This window comes from Galleria mellonella, unplaced genomic scaffold (assembly GCF_026898425.1).
Source record: "Galleria mellonella isolate WM207_F2 unplaced genomic scaffold, CSIRO_AGI_GalMel_v1 utg132, whole genome shotgun sequence".
NCBI classification, from domain to species: domain Eukaryota; kingdom Metazoa; phylum Arthropoda; class Insecta; order Lepidoptera; family Pyralidae; genus Galleria; species Galleria mellonella.
Window position 1 is genome coordinate 4,932,561 of NW_026441989.1, and position 20,004 is coordinate 4,952,564.

Genomic DNA, 20,004 nt, shown 5'->3' on the forward strand with positions numbered 1-20,004 from the left:
CTGTCGATGGCGAGTGGCGCGATGATAAAAGGTAAGTGTGAGCATTAATTCGAACAAATCCTCAGAACACAATCCAATACACAGGCGGATCGTGATGGACCAGACTTACGAGTTGTACAAGTCTTTGTTTCGGGGTAAAATACCATTTCGCTCTATCGAGTACCTCGAGCTTTTTGGACGCCAGCTTGACTTTATCTTCTAGATGATCCCGGAACTCTACTGTACTGGAAATGTTGACACTAAGGATCAAAATACTTTTAGAAATAGTAATGTATGTTTTCTCGAATTTCCGAGCCACAGTAAATGGATTTAATATTTTTTTTAGTGGTGAACACGCAATTGTGTGTCTTAGACAAGTTAGATTAGACTAAGTTTAGTCAACCCTAATCGGAGACTGCCAAGAGGTTTTTCGATTTCAAACACAAACTCCACATGGATGCCATACATGCTGTGCGATTATCACTCGCTTGGTACAAGGGATAATCGCATGGCCTGTGTAGTATGCCCCAATACTATCATCCTTACATCCGTCAGCTATCATCATAACAATGAATACCAACTGTAGCCAGCAAATCATTGATATGCAGCGAAAATAGCGTTGAGGACAACACAGAGCCTTGCGGCACGCCGGCATTAATGTCCATACTATCGAAGTAACTACCGTCAATCACGGTTTTAATGTATCTGCTGGACAAAAAGCTGACGATCTATTTGCATAGTCCATCAGAAAGTCCGTCTGAGGACTATTTCGATAACTGAGCATCATGTAACCATATTTGTAAAAAAAGATATAATTTTCTTACTATATATATCTATAGCATTTGATGTTTTCAGGCAGAGCTACTAATATAGCATACGTGGGTCCATCTGTTTCTCCATATTACGATTTGAATCTTGGATATCGAATATATTATGTAGATGGTGATCACGATGCAACAACAAGAGTAAGTTTTAACTACGTAGTTACCTACAATTAATTTGTCCGTAATAGAGAATTAAAAATAAATAATCGACAGAAATTAAGATAGATATGTCAGATACATAAAAAGAACAGAACGTGTTTAAATGATATTCAACACAGACAATATCTTAAATACCTTTATCTCAATCAATACGTTTCTGTATTACAGCTAGTTTTTCTCTACTACAATAAATTCATAATAATTAAATAATGCATTAATATTTTTTTCAGCAAGTGGTGGATCACGAAACTTGGATCATGAACTTAAAAGAAGCAAATCAATTCGGTTATCCGATATGGTACAAGCTGTATTCGGCGCGATCTGCGTACTCAATGCCGGCTCTCCGTCCGCAAGACTGGGATAAATTTATAGACGAGATGACTGCACAGGAAACAGTTTTTAACTTATATCACAAGTAATATCAATTTGCAAAATATTTACTATATTCCATTTGCTTTTTCTGGTTTACAAAAAAATTCTATATCAATTATTTTAATTTAATACTTGGTACAATTATGAGAATTTAATTCTATACAAGGACCAATAATTTTGCCAACCAACAAATACACATAGGTTATTTTGTTTTACATGAAACTAAAGAGAAGATCAACGTATGATTTTAAAAATATTTTAGAACAAAAACTAACAATAAATATTATTACAACTATATTACAATAATGTTACAACAAATGTATCACATACATTCAAAAGCATTAAATCAAATTATAATGTCATTGGAAAATAAATAAAAAAATTCGCTAAGGAGAAAATTTGTAAGAAAAAACTACATAGTTTCAGTACAGTATATACCTATACATTAAATTACAACATATTCACATGTTATAGACATTACTGGAAGAACAGTCCCAGACGTGGAATATGCGACGGCGAGTGCCGCAAACGGCTAATTTGCGACGCGCGTTCAGGTCGTTCGCACGACCGCCGAGCGCTTTGCGGACACATCGAAGCACGTATTGATGGCACCGCACCGGCACCCCAAACTTGGCGCGCCTGGTTCTATAACGGATTGTCTGTCTCGTGAGTCGCATAAATCTTTAACATCCTACTATATAAGCACTGCTTTGTATAAAGCTCTAATACATGCTTAGTGTTTATCTATCCGTATGAGCTATCATAGTTTTAAAAGAAGGGTATTTAAAGTCTAAAATAGTTTGTATACAAATGAAATATGTCGATAAGCCTGAAGGCGTTATAATGTTTGAGTAACTAAGTATTTACCAACTTATGTATAAAGACATCATATCAAAATGTTGATCTTGGGATTTAGGTATAAGATTCTCATCCGTTTAATCCGTTCCGTTAAATTAAAGAGGAGCGAAATAAATAGCGCTTTCATAATTATTGTAAATAACTAGTAATTCGTCATTTTCATGGCACAGAGTTACATGTGCTCCGTGCAGATATGTACTTATTCACTTATTTGCAAATGTATCTGTTGAAATCAGAACTTCCGTATCTATTATATCTTGCGCTGATGATTTGCCCATCATATACAGAATGCTCCAATCATACTGTAACACACGCGTGTACGTACAAGATCGTGATATACAGGAAATTTTTATTTTTCACATACAAAATATCCTTCGTCTGCGCAGGCATATTATGCATTGTTGTTTTTATTAACTAAAAATTAAGTGGTGATGGATATACAATATATAATTTATCAAACAAGTGCACCTCATGAAATTATAAAATATATTGTTGTATATTATATATTCTGTGTTATACCTAACTCTAAATTCATCAAAACTAGAGGCTATCCATAAATTGTTTGAGAAAAAGTTTCTTTAGCTACCTACTTGTTTATAACAAAAAAATATAACTTACTTTTTAAAATCTGATGATCAATGAGCTCTAAAATATCTCAGCTTTTTTGAAACAACAAAAAATAGATTTAAATAAACATTAAATGTTGCCAGTACCTCTGCATTTCACTAATGTAGTCATTATGTATGTCGAATAGTTTAATAGATAGTAATTGTTGTAGAATTGGAACCCAGTAGAAATCTTTTGTATTTGACACCAAATAATGGTAAAAAGATATAGCAATAAAATTAATTAAGTCTATTATTATATCAATAAACTTGTAACATTGAGATACTTGCAACATCTATTTAAGCTATGTACAAGCTCTGACAATATATGAATAGTCTTTATATTTGACTAAATGATCTAAATTAAAATCTTATTTAATACAGACCTATTCCTAGTGTACAGCAAGTGTAAATGGTGATGGAATTAAACTTAGCAACTACCTGCACGCTTAGCATATTAAGGTTGGTACAATGGTATACTCTTAACTTAAAAAATAGGTTAATATACAGCTATTTCAAAAGTAGCTATATACTTTGTCGATAAACTATCAGAACACTAAGGCCCACTCTTACTTCAAGAAAAAAAAAACTAAAGTTTCCTTACCTACCTTCTCTGACAAAAGTTTGGTTAAACAATTGGTTTAATGTACATATGTTGACAATAAATTTAGCACCAATTTAAGGGAGTATTCTTCGACGCATCCAGCTATCAAGCTAGTATGGAAGTCTAATTTTATTGTCCATATCCGATTTCCCTCAAATCACTGATTTCTTGCATAGACTTTATATACCACTGAGGTGGTTAACAAGTATATGGCCTACCTGATGGTAAGCGGTTACCCTAGCCTATGAATGTCTGCAATACCAGGGACGTTACCATGACCCTGAAGAAACCTCTTTATTCCTTTTTAGAAGAACTCGCTGTTGTTTTTCCAAGAGACTACAGCCCCTTGCTGTAGCAAAAACAACCACAGGGAGCTCATTTCATAAGCGTTTGTGGGAGGAAACATCTCTGAATACTTATAGACTTTGGATTGGGTATACTCATAACAATATTAATTTTATCTTAGCTTAAATAAAGCTGTCTGAGGAGAGGGATTGTTTCTAATGGGGACGCTAGTACCTATTGCTATTCTATCCAGTCAGATTGACCTCTACAAGATCTTTCCTGGAAACCATCGTGGTTAATTTCTAACGAATTCACCACGACCGGCCATCTGATCTAACTTCATCCTTCAATGTTAACCCGTTATTGTGTATTATTAGCATGCCATAAGCGGCGCGGTACTCAACCTTCATCCATAAAAAAATATAGTTACCTATCTACATACTATTACAGTTAATACGGATTACTCATTTCAGGATGTCAATGATAATGCAATTACCTCAAGTGGCGTATCAAATACCAAAGTTTGTTCTGGGACTCGGCTGAAAATATGATGGATACATTATGAACAAAAATGAAACTTGTGTCACCACCGCTGAATATGTAAAAAAATAAAGATTAGGTATATTGCATTTGTTTTAACTTATGTAAATTTCATAAACTTGCAATTTATTTTATTAGATACCTAACAGTACCTCCATGATTTATTTTCTTCGTAAAGCAAGTAATTGTGTTTAATGATTTTAGTATTTTTATAACATTTGATGTACTTGTACAAAATACCAAATTAAATTATAATACTCAAGAGCTATAAGGTGGTCCAATTAGCAATACTTGCTATCGATACTGTTATTTATTTTTAAGGTACCTAAAATATTTTGTAAATATAATTTGTAAATGTGTAATAAATAATTAAATTTGATTTGTTTTTTTTTTCTTTCCAACTAATCTAATGTCTAGTGAAATTAATATACATATATTTTACTACTGCTAGTGGCGCTGAAGTTGATGAATGAACTGCTATATTACCAAAATTAGTATGTGACAAATACGAGAATAAACTTAAATAATCTTTACAGTAGTTTACTATGTAGTCTCAAACTAGAATTTGTACAATGGTACAATTGAGAATAGAATTTTACTTCTAAATATATTTGTGCATATTATATTTTATCTTTTGCTAAAGATTTTTGAAGATTTAATATTAAATGAGCTAAATTATTATAATTACCTATCTATACTGATTGAGGTAAGTATTTTAAACTTGTTATTTGTAATAAGCGTCAACATAGATAAGACGTAATAGGCAATAATGACTTATAAAACTTTCATTATCTACATATTTACTAGGACCGGGTAGAATGAAGTAACATATTTATAAGATAGAATATAAAATAAAACCAGATGAATACCTTTAAAATAACTATTTACTAAGACAATTCAAATATTCATTATAAAATTAAGCATCATATTATACACATTACATAAAACTAAAGACGCCATACAATAAAAATGTCCACATAAATAAACGAAACATTCATACGTTACTGAAGTAAAAATATATGTACATTGTAGGCATCCTTATCACTATTGAATTATAACATAATAAGTTGAGCATTGTACGTTATTGACTGTGCTTATACAAATTACGTAGTGCATGAACTGATCTCACCGTATGTTACTAGGTACATGTGCAATATACGAAAATCTCATCGAACGAAGCAACTCATAAAAATATGACATAACTTCACGTATCACATATTTTAATAATTAAAAATACAGCACATCTTTGTTTAGTTTAATGTGAATACAGTCATCATCGGATAAATTTAAGCGTATATAATTGAAATTTCACAAATCCGTATGGTGACGGTATAAGAATAAAACGAATCACCTTTTTATGAATTTATTATCAAATTGTAGTAACAGTGTTGTAAAGGCCTTTATGTCCTTAGTCACATATTAAAGGTATAAAGACAATACAGTGCAATAGAAAGAAAACAAAGGTCAGCGTGGTAATAAGCTAATATCATGTTACTGGTCTTTACCCGTACCCACAAATAATTTAAAAAATATATACCAGTTCTCACAGCAGGATTGCTTTATTAAATTTCTGGTAATAATTAATTCATCTCAATAATTGGCAATTTTTCGTATGAAATAATAAAAACAAAAGTGTAGTTAATAAAGAATAAAAAAAACATAAGGAATACAAACTAAACATAAATTTACTCCCTGGGCCCTCTTGTTGATGTTTCTCTAGCAATACCTACTGTTAACGCGATCTGCCTGGAGTAAATCTTATGGTCTAGTTGCAAATCCCATAACACTAAAAGACCTTTGAACTTTTGTCATGATCTCCGCAAATCTCAGAGGTAAATAAAAAAAAAAATTGCTGCTACTAGTGCCTTGAATAGGTTACGTAATTTCCTTTCTTTCATCTAAAAACTATTCTAATTTGTGTGAGGCAAATGGCTATACTTTGCGCCGTGTCAACAATCACTGTCTTAAATTCGGCGCTCATTCTTCTTCTTTTATTATTAATCATTTACTGTTCATGTATTTATTAGTAAAGCTTACTTTATTCAACATATATGCACTATGTAAGATATTTTCTGCAAAGTGTATAATCTTTCGGAGGGAAAATTTAAGCTATCGAATTGTGGGATAGATGCAATTATCACTCGGTTTAGGATACATTATTAATGATGTGTTATATTGAACATATATATGTGCAACAGTTAATGTTCACAGTTAGTGTGTCTAATGATGACTGTTAAAATGACATAACTTAGTTTAGTATCACCGATAGAATCAAAGAATAAATAACTAAATGCTTTTCTTATTTTAAATCATACTCTTAGTTCTTGAGTAATTTTTAATTCATCGATTCTACCCGTGGTACATAAAAACAACATAATGTAACTTATGCACAGTAGCTATTTACATTAATATATATACTATAAAAAAACTTATGATAAAACGGTCCTGCCTTTAAAATGTAAAACCTATAACTTTTGTGACATGTTTTGTGTGATAAAATATAAAACTAAGTCGACGTATACGTAAACTATTGTGATAAATTTGACTTGGGCAAACTTACAAAAACACATTAACTCATTAAATTGTATATAGGTATATATACCTCTACTTACTAGTGATTTTATGTTAAGTAGTGAATGATATGGTAATAATATGGTGTTTAAGATTTTGGTCCACTAAAATCCTATTTACTGAAGTTTTTTTGCCTGTTAATTTTGTTTCAACTGTGGTTGCGTTAGAAGGCCAGTTTAGATTACAGTCATGAGGATATTTACTTGTCGATTTATTTATTTTTGCAAAGTTGACAATAAATTAAAATACAAACGTTAACGAATAATATTGTGCAAAATTCACAAAATAATATGAGACATTTTTCAGAAATCAATTGCTAACTTAAAATATTTACCTCCTTTACTTCGTAACACTAATTATATCAATTAGGCCACTGCTCCTAATTTACAGATTTTTTGTAAGCCATCGATTATCCATTGAGTAGCATTATTATTATAATGGGGTTAGTTTATAACCAAGCTAAATTTCAAAATAGAGATAGAAATTGCGCAAAATCCATGAAGATGACTTCAATAGATGTTGAAAGATTACAAATATATTTTTATCATACAGCAATGTACAGTATCACACATTTAACGAGTGATGGCAATTTTGTAGATGTATTGCCGCTTTAACACTTTTACTATGTTCGGTTGCTGCATCGAAATTGTTCGCGTATTTATGTGACTGTTTCGATGCAGCCCCATGGACAAATAGCAATCTAATCTATCGGTGGATAAGTTTTCGTCAATGCATGCACGAGAAAGAACAAGGCGCTAGATGATGCTGTCTCGATCTACATTATATATGGTTTTTGATGCTATATATACGAATACGGCTGCGAAAACCAATATGTCTAAAGATTCAAGCCTTTGAAAGCTGCATCGCGTTTCAGTGTGAACCATTACATTGAATTCTAGTATTAAAAATGCGTATTTCTGCCAATGCTCCACCGATGGCGGAGAGATGAAACGAAGAATGAGTTTAGAGGAGACATCTCAATTAATCGTTGTACGGAGAGTATAGCATGTAAATGCTGCATCGACATCTGATGAATAAGTGAATGAGACTGGATCCTCGCTGCTGACAAATGTCGGGTACATTACGGTCCTAATTATTCTAGTAGACCAACTAAATATTCTAACTCCTAGATTAATAAAAATCCTTAAAATACAAAACATTACCATTGTACTAATTCATGGCCACATAATTTATAAAACAATAGTGGGAATGTAAATTATGAGATTACTTAGATAAAATTCGCGCTTCACAAAAGGAAGAAATAATGATTGTTAAATATACATTTACAATAAGTGAATTTGTTGCCGCACCAGCAAAACAGTTTTCATTATATGACAGAAATCAAATTACCATTTTGTTTTAATCAAGTACTTTCTGTTTTGTAATAATAGGATAATCTGATATATCGTTATCTAAATCTTTTTTCGAGATAGGATTTCAACTTTCTAATTTTAGAATGTACTCGTATGATGTGAATGTGAGAATTTTCAAAGTATGATGTTACTGATTTTGAAACGGTAGTAACAAAAACTAGTGAATTTACGAGAGAAATTTAGAAAATAACATTTCAAAATTAGCTCAAAAATCACACCATTTAAAATAGGTTTTGATTATAAAAAGCATAGCACAATTGTCACAACAATTATATATGTATATATAAAAAAAAAAACTTACAGAAAATCACTGGAAGATGGTGATGTTATAAAAATTAATATATAATGATAAAATATATAATGGTGATATTTAAAAAAAGTTTTGATTAAAATTGTTATTGTTGGAAAGCTTTATGTATAAACTGAGTACAGATATTTAAAATTTGAAGTGTCTTCATATATAAAAATATTTAATCAGTGTTACATATTTATTTGGAACATTTTTAATTCATTACCTAATATTCTATTCTATGACTACATTAAAAATATTGTCATGTAAAATTAAAAAATACACACCAACTACTGATAATACAGTCTGAGGTACTGAATTATTCTATTATCACCAGAGAACATTATAAATACTTATATTATATTAAAATTACTTTAAATGCAATAAATCTCAAATATAAATACAGTAATGGCACTTTGTCAGACCATAGGCACATCATGAATGACTTAAATCTCAAATTGAATACCACATATTTCAAAATTTTAATTTCAGAAAATATTTATCTTTGGACTACACTGGAATTTTAATAGAAAAATGGTTATGCTAGCAGTCTATACAGGTTTTTTTTGCTTTTCTTCGAACTTACTGAATACTGACATCTCTTTCTCTTCGAAGGACTAGCATCTTTAAGGCCATATTGTATACAATTTTTGTCCAAATGTCTTTTACATTTACACAGTGCACAAAACTGATAGCAACAAGTTGCATTAATGCATTGAACCCATACTTCACCTGACTCCTCTTTTGTAACCTTAGCAGGATGCTGGCACTGGACACAAGAGAGTTGAGTGCGTGAATCCATTGATGCTGCCTAAACATAAAAATTAATAGGATTACCTATAATGCAATAAAATTTAAACCACACTATGTTATATTACACTCACAGAGATTAAAAGCAGATAGAAAGGCAAGTAACTCTGTTTTGTAACTAAAAATTACCATTAGGTATGATGAATGATAATAATAAACCATTTCTAGAGGATATAAATATAACGGCATATTTTTAAATTACATACCTTAGTAAATTTTTTAAATTTGTTTGTTCTTGGCGATGCCGGAGGAGTTCTATGAGGCAAAATTCTTAATTCACCATTTATTTCTTTCAATGTTCTAACCTGATTGGAATTAGGAAGTTGAGGTACCGTGCCACCAACCCAATTCTCTCTGTTTGTATTTGCAGCATTCATATATTTCATAAAATCCTTTTTATTGACATTATTTTTTCCAATACTGTGTTCCCAAGCTTGCAACCAGTATGGGCTCACTAAAGTAAAATTATATATATCTTGGCTTGATAAATAACTCACTATCACTCTCATTGGATCCAATTGATCTAATTTATGCAACATTTTTATAATATCAACTTTTTGGTTTGGTATATATTCAAAATATTTCAAAGGTCTTTGAAGAGATGGAAGTTTCGGTTTAAGTTTCACTGGTTGTAAAGCTTTCTTCTCACAAGAAAGAGAATGTATAACAAATTCAACTTTTCTTGCAAACTTTTTCCGATGAAATGGACTTAAATTGCAACTAACAGTGCATCTATTTTTCACTGGGGTTACTGGGTAAGATAAAGTAGGAGTACAATTGTCATGGTTGTATAGTTCATTAATGTTATTTGTGTGTTCAAATGTTGTAGAATTTTTAGAGCAGTTGCTAGATTTATACTCATTGACATCCAATCTTTGTATTTCACCTGTTATTATACTTGTTGGAGTACCAACAGAATTAGAAATAATATTCGTATTGTCAACATTTTCTTGATAAGATCTTTTCACGCCACGTCGGATTGGACTGTCTCTATATTCATGTGGAGATGAAATCCTTGAGGTACCAGATCTCAGTTCCAATGGATAGTTAAAGTCAGAATAGCGGTCAAGTTTAATTTGACCACTTATATAAATCTTTGGTGTGACAACATGCGGACTCTCAATCACTGTTCTGGAGCATTCCGTAGAACCGGGCGTGAACGAAGTTTGGTATCCACTGTCTTCAGTTGCAGTTGACCAGACAGAATAGAACGACGGCGTCGCCGGTTCGGACAATGGCATATCCATATTAACTGCTGAACATTACATGGTTTTAATAAGCTAAGCGTAAAATTTATGTTTCATAGTCGATACAATCTTTTTGTGCTTAACTTGTTACAAATTATCACTTAATTACAGCTATGCGACACTTTTAGTTGTGCAAATAATAAATAAATTTTATTTTTGTTGCACTTTTAGACAATTGACAATATTTAAGATTTATTAATGTATAGTAAAATTAAAACGGCTACTATAACAACCAAAAGCTTCGATTTTTTGAATGATTGATTGATGATATTTGATTGACTGTTGACTATGATACAGATGTAAAAAAGCTGTCTACCATAGTCCATAGTATTAAGGATAGTACTAAGAATATAATAGCACCTGCAGCATCGAGTGAGTAACGCTGAAACAATATGTTCTGTGGTTCAGATTCATAGATTTAGAATAATACTAGATGGCATTCTTTTTCTATGTTCAGGTAATAATTCAATGTCAGTCAAGCTGTCAATTATATTACCAGACAGAACAGTCAGTCAAGTTATAGTAAGATAACTTAAAAATTTATAGGTAATTAAAAATGTGTTATTATTGTAAATAGGCGACTCTCGTTTCTACTAAAATTTTTATGATATCTATTATTTAAGAAATTTTCGACTAGCATCAAATTCGAAATAATTAATGCTTTTAAAATTTTCAGTAGTTGAATGCTTATTAAACATCCCTGTGTGATTGTGATTTAGTATTTGTATTATCATGTCTTCATGAAAATTACATTTGGATCGTTAGAAATGGATAATGTAAAAGATCTTTGTAGATTATGTGCCAAAAAGGAAGAGCTATCAAAAGATTTATTGGATGTAAATAACAAAAGTGTATTAAAATTAATTCAAGATTTTGTACAGATAGCCGTAAGTTTTTTAGTTTACTATTATTTATTTTCAACCGACAACAAAAATAAAGGCTCTTAATTCGATTATATATTATTTATGTTTGTTACTTCTAACTCCGTCAGTTGTAAATTGATTTAGAATTTTTTTATCTGGAAGGATATACTTATAGATTAGTTCCATAGGAATTTTATCGAAATTGTTGCATTAGTTCAGTTTTTAGGTAAAAATTACTGGTTTAGTCACAATTGGAAATAATGTTTTTTAATGGGATAACCTTAAATTATGAATTGTATACTATGAATATGTTTTATTAATATAATTTTTTATAAATATAAATTACTAGCAGTCCACCCTAGCTTTACACGGGTACAATATTTGTATATGTAACTTTTAAACTGTTCAAAACATTATAGTAATGTTGGTATTTTGACAAGCGAGAAAGTATTGCATTAATGTTGTCTTAAGATTTTAAAATGAATGGCCTATTTTGGAATTTGATGTGCACACACATATATATAGTCTTTCCTGAATTTAATATAAAATCAAGTATATTTTTAATTTAGACAACTGCTATACAAGCAATTTATTAAGTCATGTGTCATTTGACTTCATTTGCTTTTAACAAAATAATTTCTATTTATTATCTAATAGAAACTTTAATAGATAGTTTATTTCTGGCAATTATCTATGTTAATCTGAGTATATTCACAACTTGTGTTGTAGATTATAGAAAATGATGGGCTACCTACAAAAATATGTTTAAATTGTGAAGAAAAAATAGTATCATTCCAATTATTCATTTTGGAATGTTATAAGGTGCAAGATACCCTTAAAAAAATATATTTAGATAATTTCAACATAAAACATGAAGATGAGTCACTTTTATACACAAATCCTGTTATTAAGTCAGAGGTATGTGTTAAATCCAATATTTGTAGTTTTCTTTTATGATATGTAAATGGAACGGTAAACTCTACTCTGTAAATAACCTTTCCTATTGGTGTATGCTGATGGGGTATCAATAAATGATGATAAATGAGAAAGAAGTCAGGTCAATTAATCCCTCATAGCAAATTCACTGGGAATTAACCACAATAATTTCTAAGGGAGACTACAAGAAGGTAAATCTGTCAAGATATATGCCAATCCCCCATATTTTTATATTTTTTATTAGTTTTTGCAATACTCATATAATTGGTATATCAAAATAGTGTTTTGTAGTTTTGTAGTGTATTGTCAAATCTAAAAACTTCCAACAAAAATTATAGTTTGAATATCAAGAGACATAAAAAGACACAATATAACTGGTGTCTTCAGATATTCTTATAATGTTTTTAAGAATTAAGATAACAATTTTGATTTACTCTGATACATTTAAAACTTATGGGATATGCTACTTAATTTTATTATTAAATATTGAATTTAGTGCAACACTTTATTCATAGCAACTCTATTGGACCTTGGCATTTTCATTGGGTTTTGGCACCTTCAGATGCTGCCTAACTGTCCACCTCACCGGTATTATCCACACAGAGATACTATTTGAGTTGAAACAGAAAAAAAATTACAATAATTCAGCGATTCATTTTCCAATTTGCCATTTAATAATTCTAATAATATGTAAAATACAATAAAGATTTCTAGATGTAGATATATTTTATTTCATTTATTCTGTAATTGATGTTAATGTATATACACATTTACTATAGGTCAAAGATGAACTTACTGCTGAAGATATTGTGTTAGGTAAGTTTTGATATTATTTGAAATATAATCATTATGTTAACATACTTTGTTACTTACAATTTACATTTAAGCTATTTAATTAAAAATCGTAATTGTTGTTCATCATCATAATGTTTACTAAGAATATATCATTTTTCAACTAAATAATATAAAATTTTACATGTTTTCTTTTTTTTTACAAAAGGATTTACAATATACAAAGTATTTCATTTTTTTAGGTGCTATTGATAATGAGATATCTGAGTATGATGGAGTAGACTTTTCAGTATTTGATGATCATAAAAGTGATGACACTGGTGATGATGACGACGAGGCGGACAATATTACTTTAGCTTCTTTGAAAAAAGAAAAAGGGAAACATATTAAGAAAAAAAATATTAGTGAAGAAGCTGCTGCAGACTTTAATGAACTATTGAAAAAATCTAATTTAAAAGTAAAAGACTTTGTCAAGTGAGTGTTGCTTATCTAAACCAGAGTAGACATTACATTATTATTTTTAATAGATTGGACAAAAGGTCGTCTTCTTGCATGTTTACAATTTTAGTTATTTGAACATAACATTTTATCTATCAAGTTTAGATATTCAATTATAAATGCATGTAATATAATTAATTGAATTTCATTGAAGATATTGATAAGTCCAAGAAAGCAAAGAGAATGATAATGCTCAATAATTTATTTTATATTTTTACAGACTGCATTGTGATATGTGTGATCTGAAAATGAAGACATGGAGTGAGTTGACTGTCCATTATGGCAAAATACACAAAAGGAAACCCTATGTTTTATGTATCTGTGGGTACATAATCCACTCTAAGAGTGTACTATATAAGCATGTTTCGGACCATAAAATAGAAAGTAGCAAGTTACACAATACATCGCAAGATATGGGAAAACCAACGAATGTTAATTATTCTTCACTCAAGATCCGTGATTTTGTTGAGTACGTAATTACATCTAAAGAAATTACCAATTTAAAATAGACCTACAGTGTTGCTATTTGTCTAAATTATGTGGCTTATCTAAATTTTGTATTTACAGTTTTACGTGTAATATTTGTAATAAAAAGCATTCCAGTTGGTACAGATTAAAATCACACACTTCCTACAATCACAAGGTACTGCCTGTTGTTAAATGCATTTGTGGTATAACGCTTAAATCGAAATCGGTTCTCTATAAACATATTCAAGATCATAGAAATCCAAATGTTTTATGGTAAGCAATATCAACTAATTCAACCAACAAATATATACTTCAGACTTTTTTTTATTTATAGTTGACTTAACTATGTATGTTTTGTTTTTAATTGTATTTGATTCAGTTATCTATATTGTTAATCGATAAGATTTAATATACATAAACATTTTAATTAAAAACGAAGGTTTTTAACAAGCCAAAGTAGTTTTTTTTTTTTTTTTATAATAATAGTCTATAATATTAATTTACAGTTGTGACAAATGCCCTCGAATAACCAAGACTGTTGAAGCTTTAAATAAACACAAAATGAGACATGTTCCTAAATCAGAAAGAAAGTTCTATTGCAATTCTTGTGACAAAGTGTTTAATACGAAAGATGGTTTAAAATCTCACGAAAAATCTCATATACCAATTGAAGAAAGAAAAATTTATCATTGTGAAGTATGTAACCTCAAGTAAGTTTTTGTCTTTTAAACTCGGAAGTCATCTTCAATGTTATATATTCGCCTTGATTCAATGATGTTTGATAAAGATCATGTCAATGTTCTTTTTAACGGGTTATCGCAAATCTTATTTGTTATTATTTATGTGTTATATAAGCATACTTAACCTAACCTACAGGGGAGGCCCATGTTTAGCAGTGAATAGCTGACGGCTGATATCATCATCATGAGCGTACTTTTAACTTTTAGGATTACAGAATAGATTACAGAAAACTCTCTGTCATTCTCTGTGTTGTATGGTCATGATTTAACAGTTACTTTACACTGTTTTCACAGAGACTATATTTTTTTTATACAATTTATAATGGCAAACAAGCTGACGGCTCACCTGATAGAAAGTGGTAATTGTAGCCTACGGGCATGAACAGTACCATGGATGTAACAGAGTATACTGTGTCACCGATGATACCCTGCTCATGCGTTTTTCCTATTCCCGAGGACTAAGGTGCCTTTATACCCTGTAAGTTTATATTATTAAAAAAAAAAATCTAAAACTATAGACATTAAAGCAAAATTATTTATCGATGACATGCAGATTTACGACGCGGTCCTCAGCTGCATCCCACAAACGCGTAGTGCACGATAAGATCAAGAGTTACGTGTGTGACTTGTGTGGCTATGCCTGCGGCACCAGCGGCGAGCTGCGACAACATCGAGCTATACACAGTGATGACAAACCCTTCGTTTGCGGAAAGTGCTTTAAGCCGTAAGTTTAGGATAATATCTCATGTTAAAATACTCATCTTGATTTTATTACATCAATAATAATCAATTTACAGTTCACCCAATATAAACTACAAGAAACTTAGAAACCCCTACTATACTATATATATATATATATATATATATATATATATATATATATATATATATATATATATATATATATATATATATATATATATATATATATATGTATAGGGTGACTGTTGTCTATATGTAGCTAGTTTGCAATCTAGAAAAAAATATTACAATATCGCTCATACAATGACATATATTTGATATTATACGTGACCTGATTAGCTAATATTTTTGTTCAAAATTATTTCTCAATATTTAATCCTTTATTCATTTTTCTATTTTGGAATTTTTTTTTTATATTTTTTATTGTAATGTTACAGGTTTAAGACACATTCGAACTTGAAGACTCATATTGATACGCACGAAGATACATCGTATACATGCGATGTTTGTAATCGTGTTCTCAACAGTCGACGCACACTAAGAAAACATTTGCTCGTGCACGAAGAAAAATGTAGGCATGTTTGCTCATACTGTCATAAAGCTTTTAAAAGAAGACAAACACTAAAGGTAAAGATTTTCATAAAATCTTTTGAAATATCATATTCGTTTTGGAATATTGTCATGATTAAAAGAGCGAAATATGTGAAAAGATATAGTGATTACTGTAACTTTTACTGATATAATGCCAGTTTCTGATATGGCACCACTTTTAGGAATGATATGGGGAGGTGCTTAAAATGCTTAATCTTTTTAAGTTATAATTATGTAGTTGAAATAATGAATTATTCGCTATTTTAATTACTTTATTATTTATTTTATACCTATTAAATATAATATAAAATACACAGTTTCAAGAAAACATGGCAATCGATGGCCGACCACTCTCTTATTTCAGTAAAGCAGTCCTGGATTGTCTACCTAACTTAACCCCTAAGTTATACACAATGCACCCAATATAACAAGTATCCTGCGCCCGCATCAAATAGTTAGGACGGGATGCCTAAACAACTGCACCTCTAATGAACCTATTTCTACCTGTACCTACACTTGATACAAGATTTATAATATTTGAATACTCATACCATCCCAATACTTGGTAGTATAGCGCATACCAACATATGAGCGACATAATATAACCTTTGAAATCTATAATGTTGTTCATATCAATGGACGCAAAAGTTCCATTGCGTAAAGAGCTTCCCAAATTTCATCGGCCCTCACATTAAATCCAATAACTTTAATCCATCCTATAAATTATTGACTGAGTATTTTTAATGGGTGATAATGGTATGGTAACCCCGTCTGCGCTATTGGTATACACTGGCGGGGCACCAGTGAGGGATGACAGATGAAGATGAAAGTAGGTCAGTTAGCCCATCCTGACGAATTAAACTAGAATTAGTCACGATGGTTTCCAGGGGGAACCACGTGGAGGTCGACCTGACAGGGTATATTGCTAGTAATAGGGCTATTTGACCCCATTACTAACAATCCCTTTCCACCCCTGACTGAGTATTTGTACTTATATAGATGTGTGATGACAGACTTATATAGACAGATGTTTTTCAGGTTCACCTGTATACTCACACGGGCGACAAGCCGCTGTCTTGCAAATGGTGCAGCGAGCGGTTCGCGTATGCGTCAACACTCCGCTCACACCGATTGCGCTGTCACCCGGACAAGCTGGCCGCGCAGCCCGCACACTCATACCAGCCCTACCGACATCTGCCCGCACAGGAGGTAGCTGTTATTAAAATTATATGATATCTTATATTTTATATCGTATATTTTATTAATATAAGATACCTTTGGCCCTCAAATTCGAATAACTGAATATTGAATGTAGATAACTACTTCAGGGGGGGGGGGGGTTAATTGCTAATAATGGGGACGTTAACAACTATTACTATTCTTACTATTTCTTTTATTTGCTATGTTATATATTTTTTCTTTGCTATGTCTACTTGAATTAATATATAAAGTATATTGTGTAATATAAAATATACTTTAACTGTCCAAGCGTGAAGGGATAGTAAAATGTAACTATCTTCCTATACTGCACATTTGTTATATTAATAACTCGTATATGTAGCGACTTAAAATGCATTACACAATCTATCTTTCGCAATTTGTTGAAAATCGGATAATAATACTCCAGACTTAATTAATTATTATGATTAATTCTCTCAATTGTACATTTCAGGATTATATCAAGAACGACTTAGTGACTATTAACGGAGCAAAGAATGAAACAGAGGCTATGTAAAAGTAATTCGTTTAAGTTATAATCTAAGGTTTAAGTATATAATACTTTTATAGATAAGTAGCTCATTTACATTATACTTATACATTCTCTTTATTATAAAACAATGTATATAGTACCACACAGTTCGAAACGTAATAAAACTGTATTACAAAATACAATGGTTTAATTATTTTATTTTTCCAATTTTTATTATGGTGTTTAAGGAATTGGGAATAAAAGATGCATTACTAACTCGGAATGTTGGCCGCGAACTTTGGGAGGATAAGGCAAAGCGGAGCCAGCATACACAAAAAGTCAATTCTAATAAAAAGGTGCGTAGTTTTATTTCTCAACAAAACAACGAAGTTAGTCGCTATTTCGACAGAATCTTGTATACTAAATGCGTTTTTCTAATTTTCAAACGAGTCCAATCAAGTAACATTAATTCACATTAAAATTGACATTGCAGTTTGCTATTTTTGTTTTTTTTTACAATTATATAATAGCTTATAATTCTATTATGACGTAATCTACAACAAAATCCTTAATATCAAAAAATTTAACGCGCATGCTGTTTATTATATTTTTATACTTAAAAAAAAAATACGCATTCAACCTTCTCTGTCCATGGTACTGCTCGTGTTTATAGGCGACGGTTATCACTTTCCATCAGGTGGGCCGCAAGCTTGTTTGTTCATTCTAATTTGCATAAAAAATACCCACTTATAAACTTTTTAGCAGTCGGAATTGGTTCAAAATTTATGATTTCAAGAATAAATAAATAAAAAATTGAATTTTTTTTTTATTATTAGCAGAGGGAAGCCTTTTTTGCCACTGCCTGTTACCTATTGTGCCACTAAGAATCAGGAAACGAGACGGGATCTTTAAATAATTAAGGAAATAATTATTAAGGATTTTGGTATTTGTGATAGTTTGATATTATTAAGAAAAATAATGGAAGCTAAGGAGTTATTGGTCAAAGAGTCAGGATATTTATAATTTAGAATGATTAGCGAGTTATTTTTTTGAGAACCGAAAATAACCGATTGACGTATTGTTTATTAAATAACTAGTTTTTACCACGACTCAATTTCTTTGTAAGTTTTCAAATCCTAGAAGGATTGGAATATAATGCAAATGAGCACGGAGCTCATCTGATGGTAAGTGATTACCGCCGCCCATAGACACCTTATACATTAGAGAAACTATAGGTGTATTGCTGGCCTTTTAAATAATTCGTTTAAATATTATAAATAATAAATAGATCCGAATTCCATTTCAGTGGTAAACCCACTGGGGTTATAAAATGAAATTTCGAACTTTCGGATTCAGTTTCGTGTTTTTATCCGTACCAAAATCAGCCCAGTAAATTCAGCTTGACACTTTATTCGTCCTAAATGTCACCATAAAAATCCAAAGAAATTATATTTAATATTATTTATACATATGCCTTTATACATTAACTTTGTTATATTTTTATATATTATCAATGTGTACAATAAAGTGTAAATAAATTATTATTTTTATGGAAAGGTATGTAATATTTAATTTTAACATCAAATTTGTTTCGTTCGAACTCGAAATTTTGAAAAACATTTTGTTGTAGACTCTCTTATCTTGCCGATAGCATGCCGCTGCCGGTCTCCCGTATAAACTTTTAATTTATACGCGAGTATATGTAGGGAATGGAAAAGGTTAAAGCTAATATATATATTTATACACACGTATATTATTTTTTAAAATAACGTTGCATTCCATAACTGAAAAATGTAATGATCGATATATAAGCACAATATTTAGGAAATATTCTTCGAATAACAAAGGCCGAAGTAATTAAAAATTCCTTTATACAATCATATGTACCCCGCGACGCGATATTTATTATGAAGATTTTTTTATATACCGACTCATCTCTTAAATAAAGAGGTCAGTAGGTATTATTGTAAGATCCAGGATTCGTATAGATACCTTTTTGGTTACACATTGTAAGATTTACTGTACATTAAAGTTTTAATAAATAAATTTCTGTGAGTGACTGGCATTTTTAACTGCCTATCTATTGTCTACGCTTGTTTGTCTATATTCTAGTTTATGACGTTTAACAGGTTTCATGATATCACTAACGTGTGTAGCAGATCCCTACAATAAAGATTCGAGAATATTCTCATTTCGAAAACATTTTTT

General features: G+C 30.7%; 3 protein-coding genes across 9 annotated transcripts in view; 2 read left to right on the forward strand and 1 right to left on the reverse strand.

Annotated features, from left to right (window-relative positions):
- LOC113518539 (sphingomyelin phosphodiesterase) overlaps nt 1–4,605 on the forward strand; it is a 33,455-nt gene extending 28,850 nt beyond the window's left edge. For 4 of the 5 annotated variants that reach the window (XM_026903517.3, XM_052901253.1, XM_026903516.3 and 1 more), the window contains exons 9-12: nt 835–944; nt 1,193–1,377; nt 1,809–2,000; nt 4,160–4,605. In XM_026903517.3, coding sequence (XP_026759318.1) covers nt 835–944; nt 1,193–1,377; nt 1,809–2,000; nt 4,160–4,229 — 557 coding nt within the window. In that variant the 3' untranslated portion in view covers nt 4,230–4,605. Of the gene's footprint in view, nt 1–834; nt 945–1,192; nt 1,378–1,808; nt 2,001–3,181; nt 3,260–4,159 lie in introns of all 5 variants that reach the window. The other variant, XR_008253614.1, reaches the window with a different exon arrangement.
- Nucleotides 4,606–5,092: 487 nt separating this feature from the next.
- LOC113518125 (uncharacterized) lies at nt 5,093–10,827 on the reverse strand. Its single transcript, XM_026902898.3, has 2 exons — nt 9,476–10,827; nt 5,093–9,270 (listed from the first exon to the last, which is right to left on the reverse strand). Exons 1-2 carry the CDS (start codon nt 10,514–10,516, stop codon nt 8,998–9,000), a joined length of 1,314 nt encoding a protein of 437 aa, XP_026758699.2. The 5' UTR covers nt 10,517–10,827; the 3' UTR covers nt 5,093–8,997.
- Nucleotides 10,828–10,978: 151 nt separating this feature from the next.
- LOC113518124 (oocyte zinc finger protein XlCOF6-like) lies at nt 10,979–18,237 on the forward strand. 3 transcript variants are annotated; one of them, XM_031913093.2, is made up of 12 exons: nt 10,979–11,062; nt 11,193–11,403; nt 12,109–12,297; nt 13,095–13,131; nt 13,350–13,581; nt 13,826–14,074; nt 14,173–14,346; nt 14,580–14,783; nt 15,367–15,537; nt 15,953–16,142; nt 17,145–17,315; nt 17,779–18,000. In XM_031913093.2, exons 2-12 carry the CDS (start codon nt 11,257–11,259, stop codon nt 17,839–17,841), a joined length of 1,827 nt encoding a protein of 608 aa, XP_031768953.2. In that variant the 5' UTR covers nt 10,979–11,062; nt 11,193–11,256; the 3' UTR covers nt 17,842–18,000. The 3 variants fall into 3 exon arrangements, with proteins under 3 accessions (XP_031768953.2, XP_026758697.2, XP_026758696.2); XM_026902896.3 differs by adding an exon at nt 18,045–18,237 and having other exon boundaries at nt 11,028–11,403; nt 17,779–17,843; XM_026902895.3 differs by having other exon boundaries at nt 11,028–11,403.
- The last annotated feature ends 1,767 nt before the right edge of the window (nt 18,238–20,004 follow it).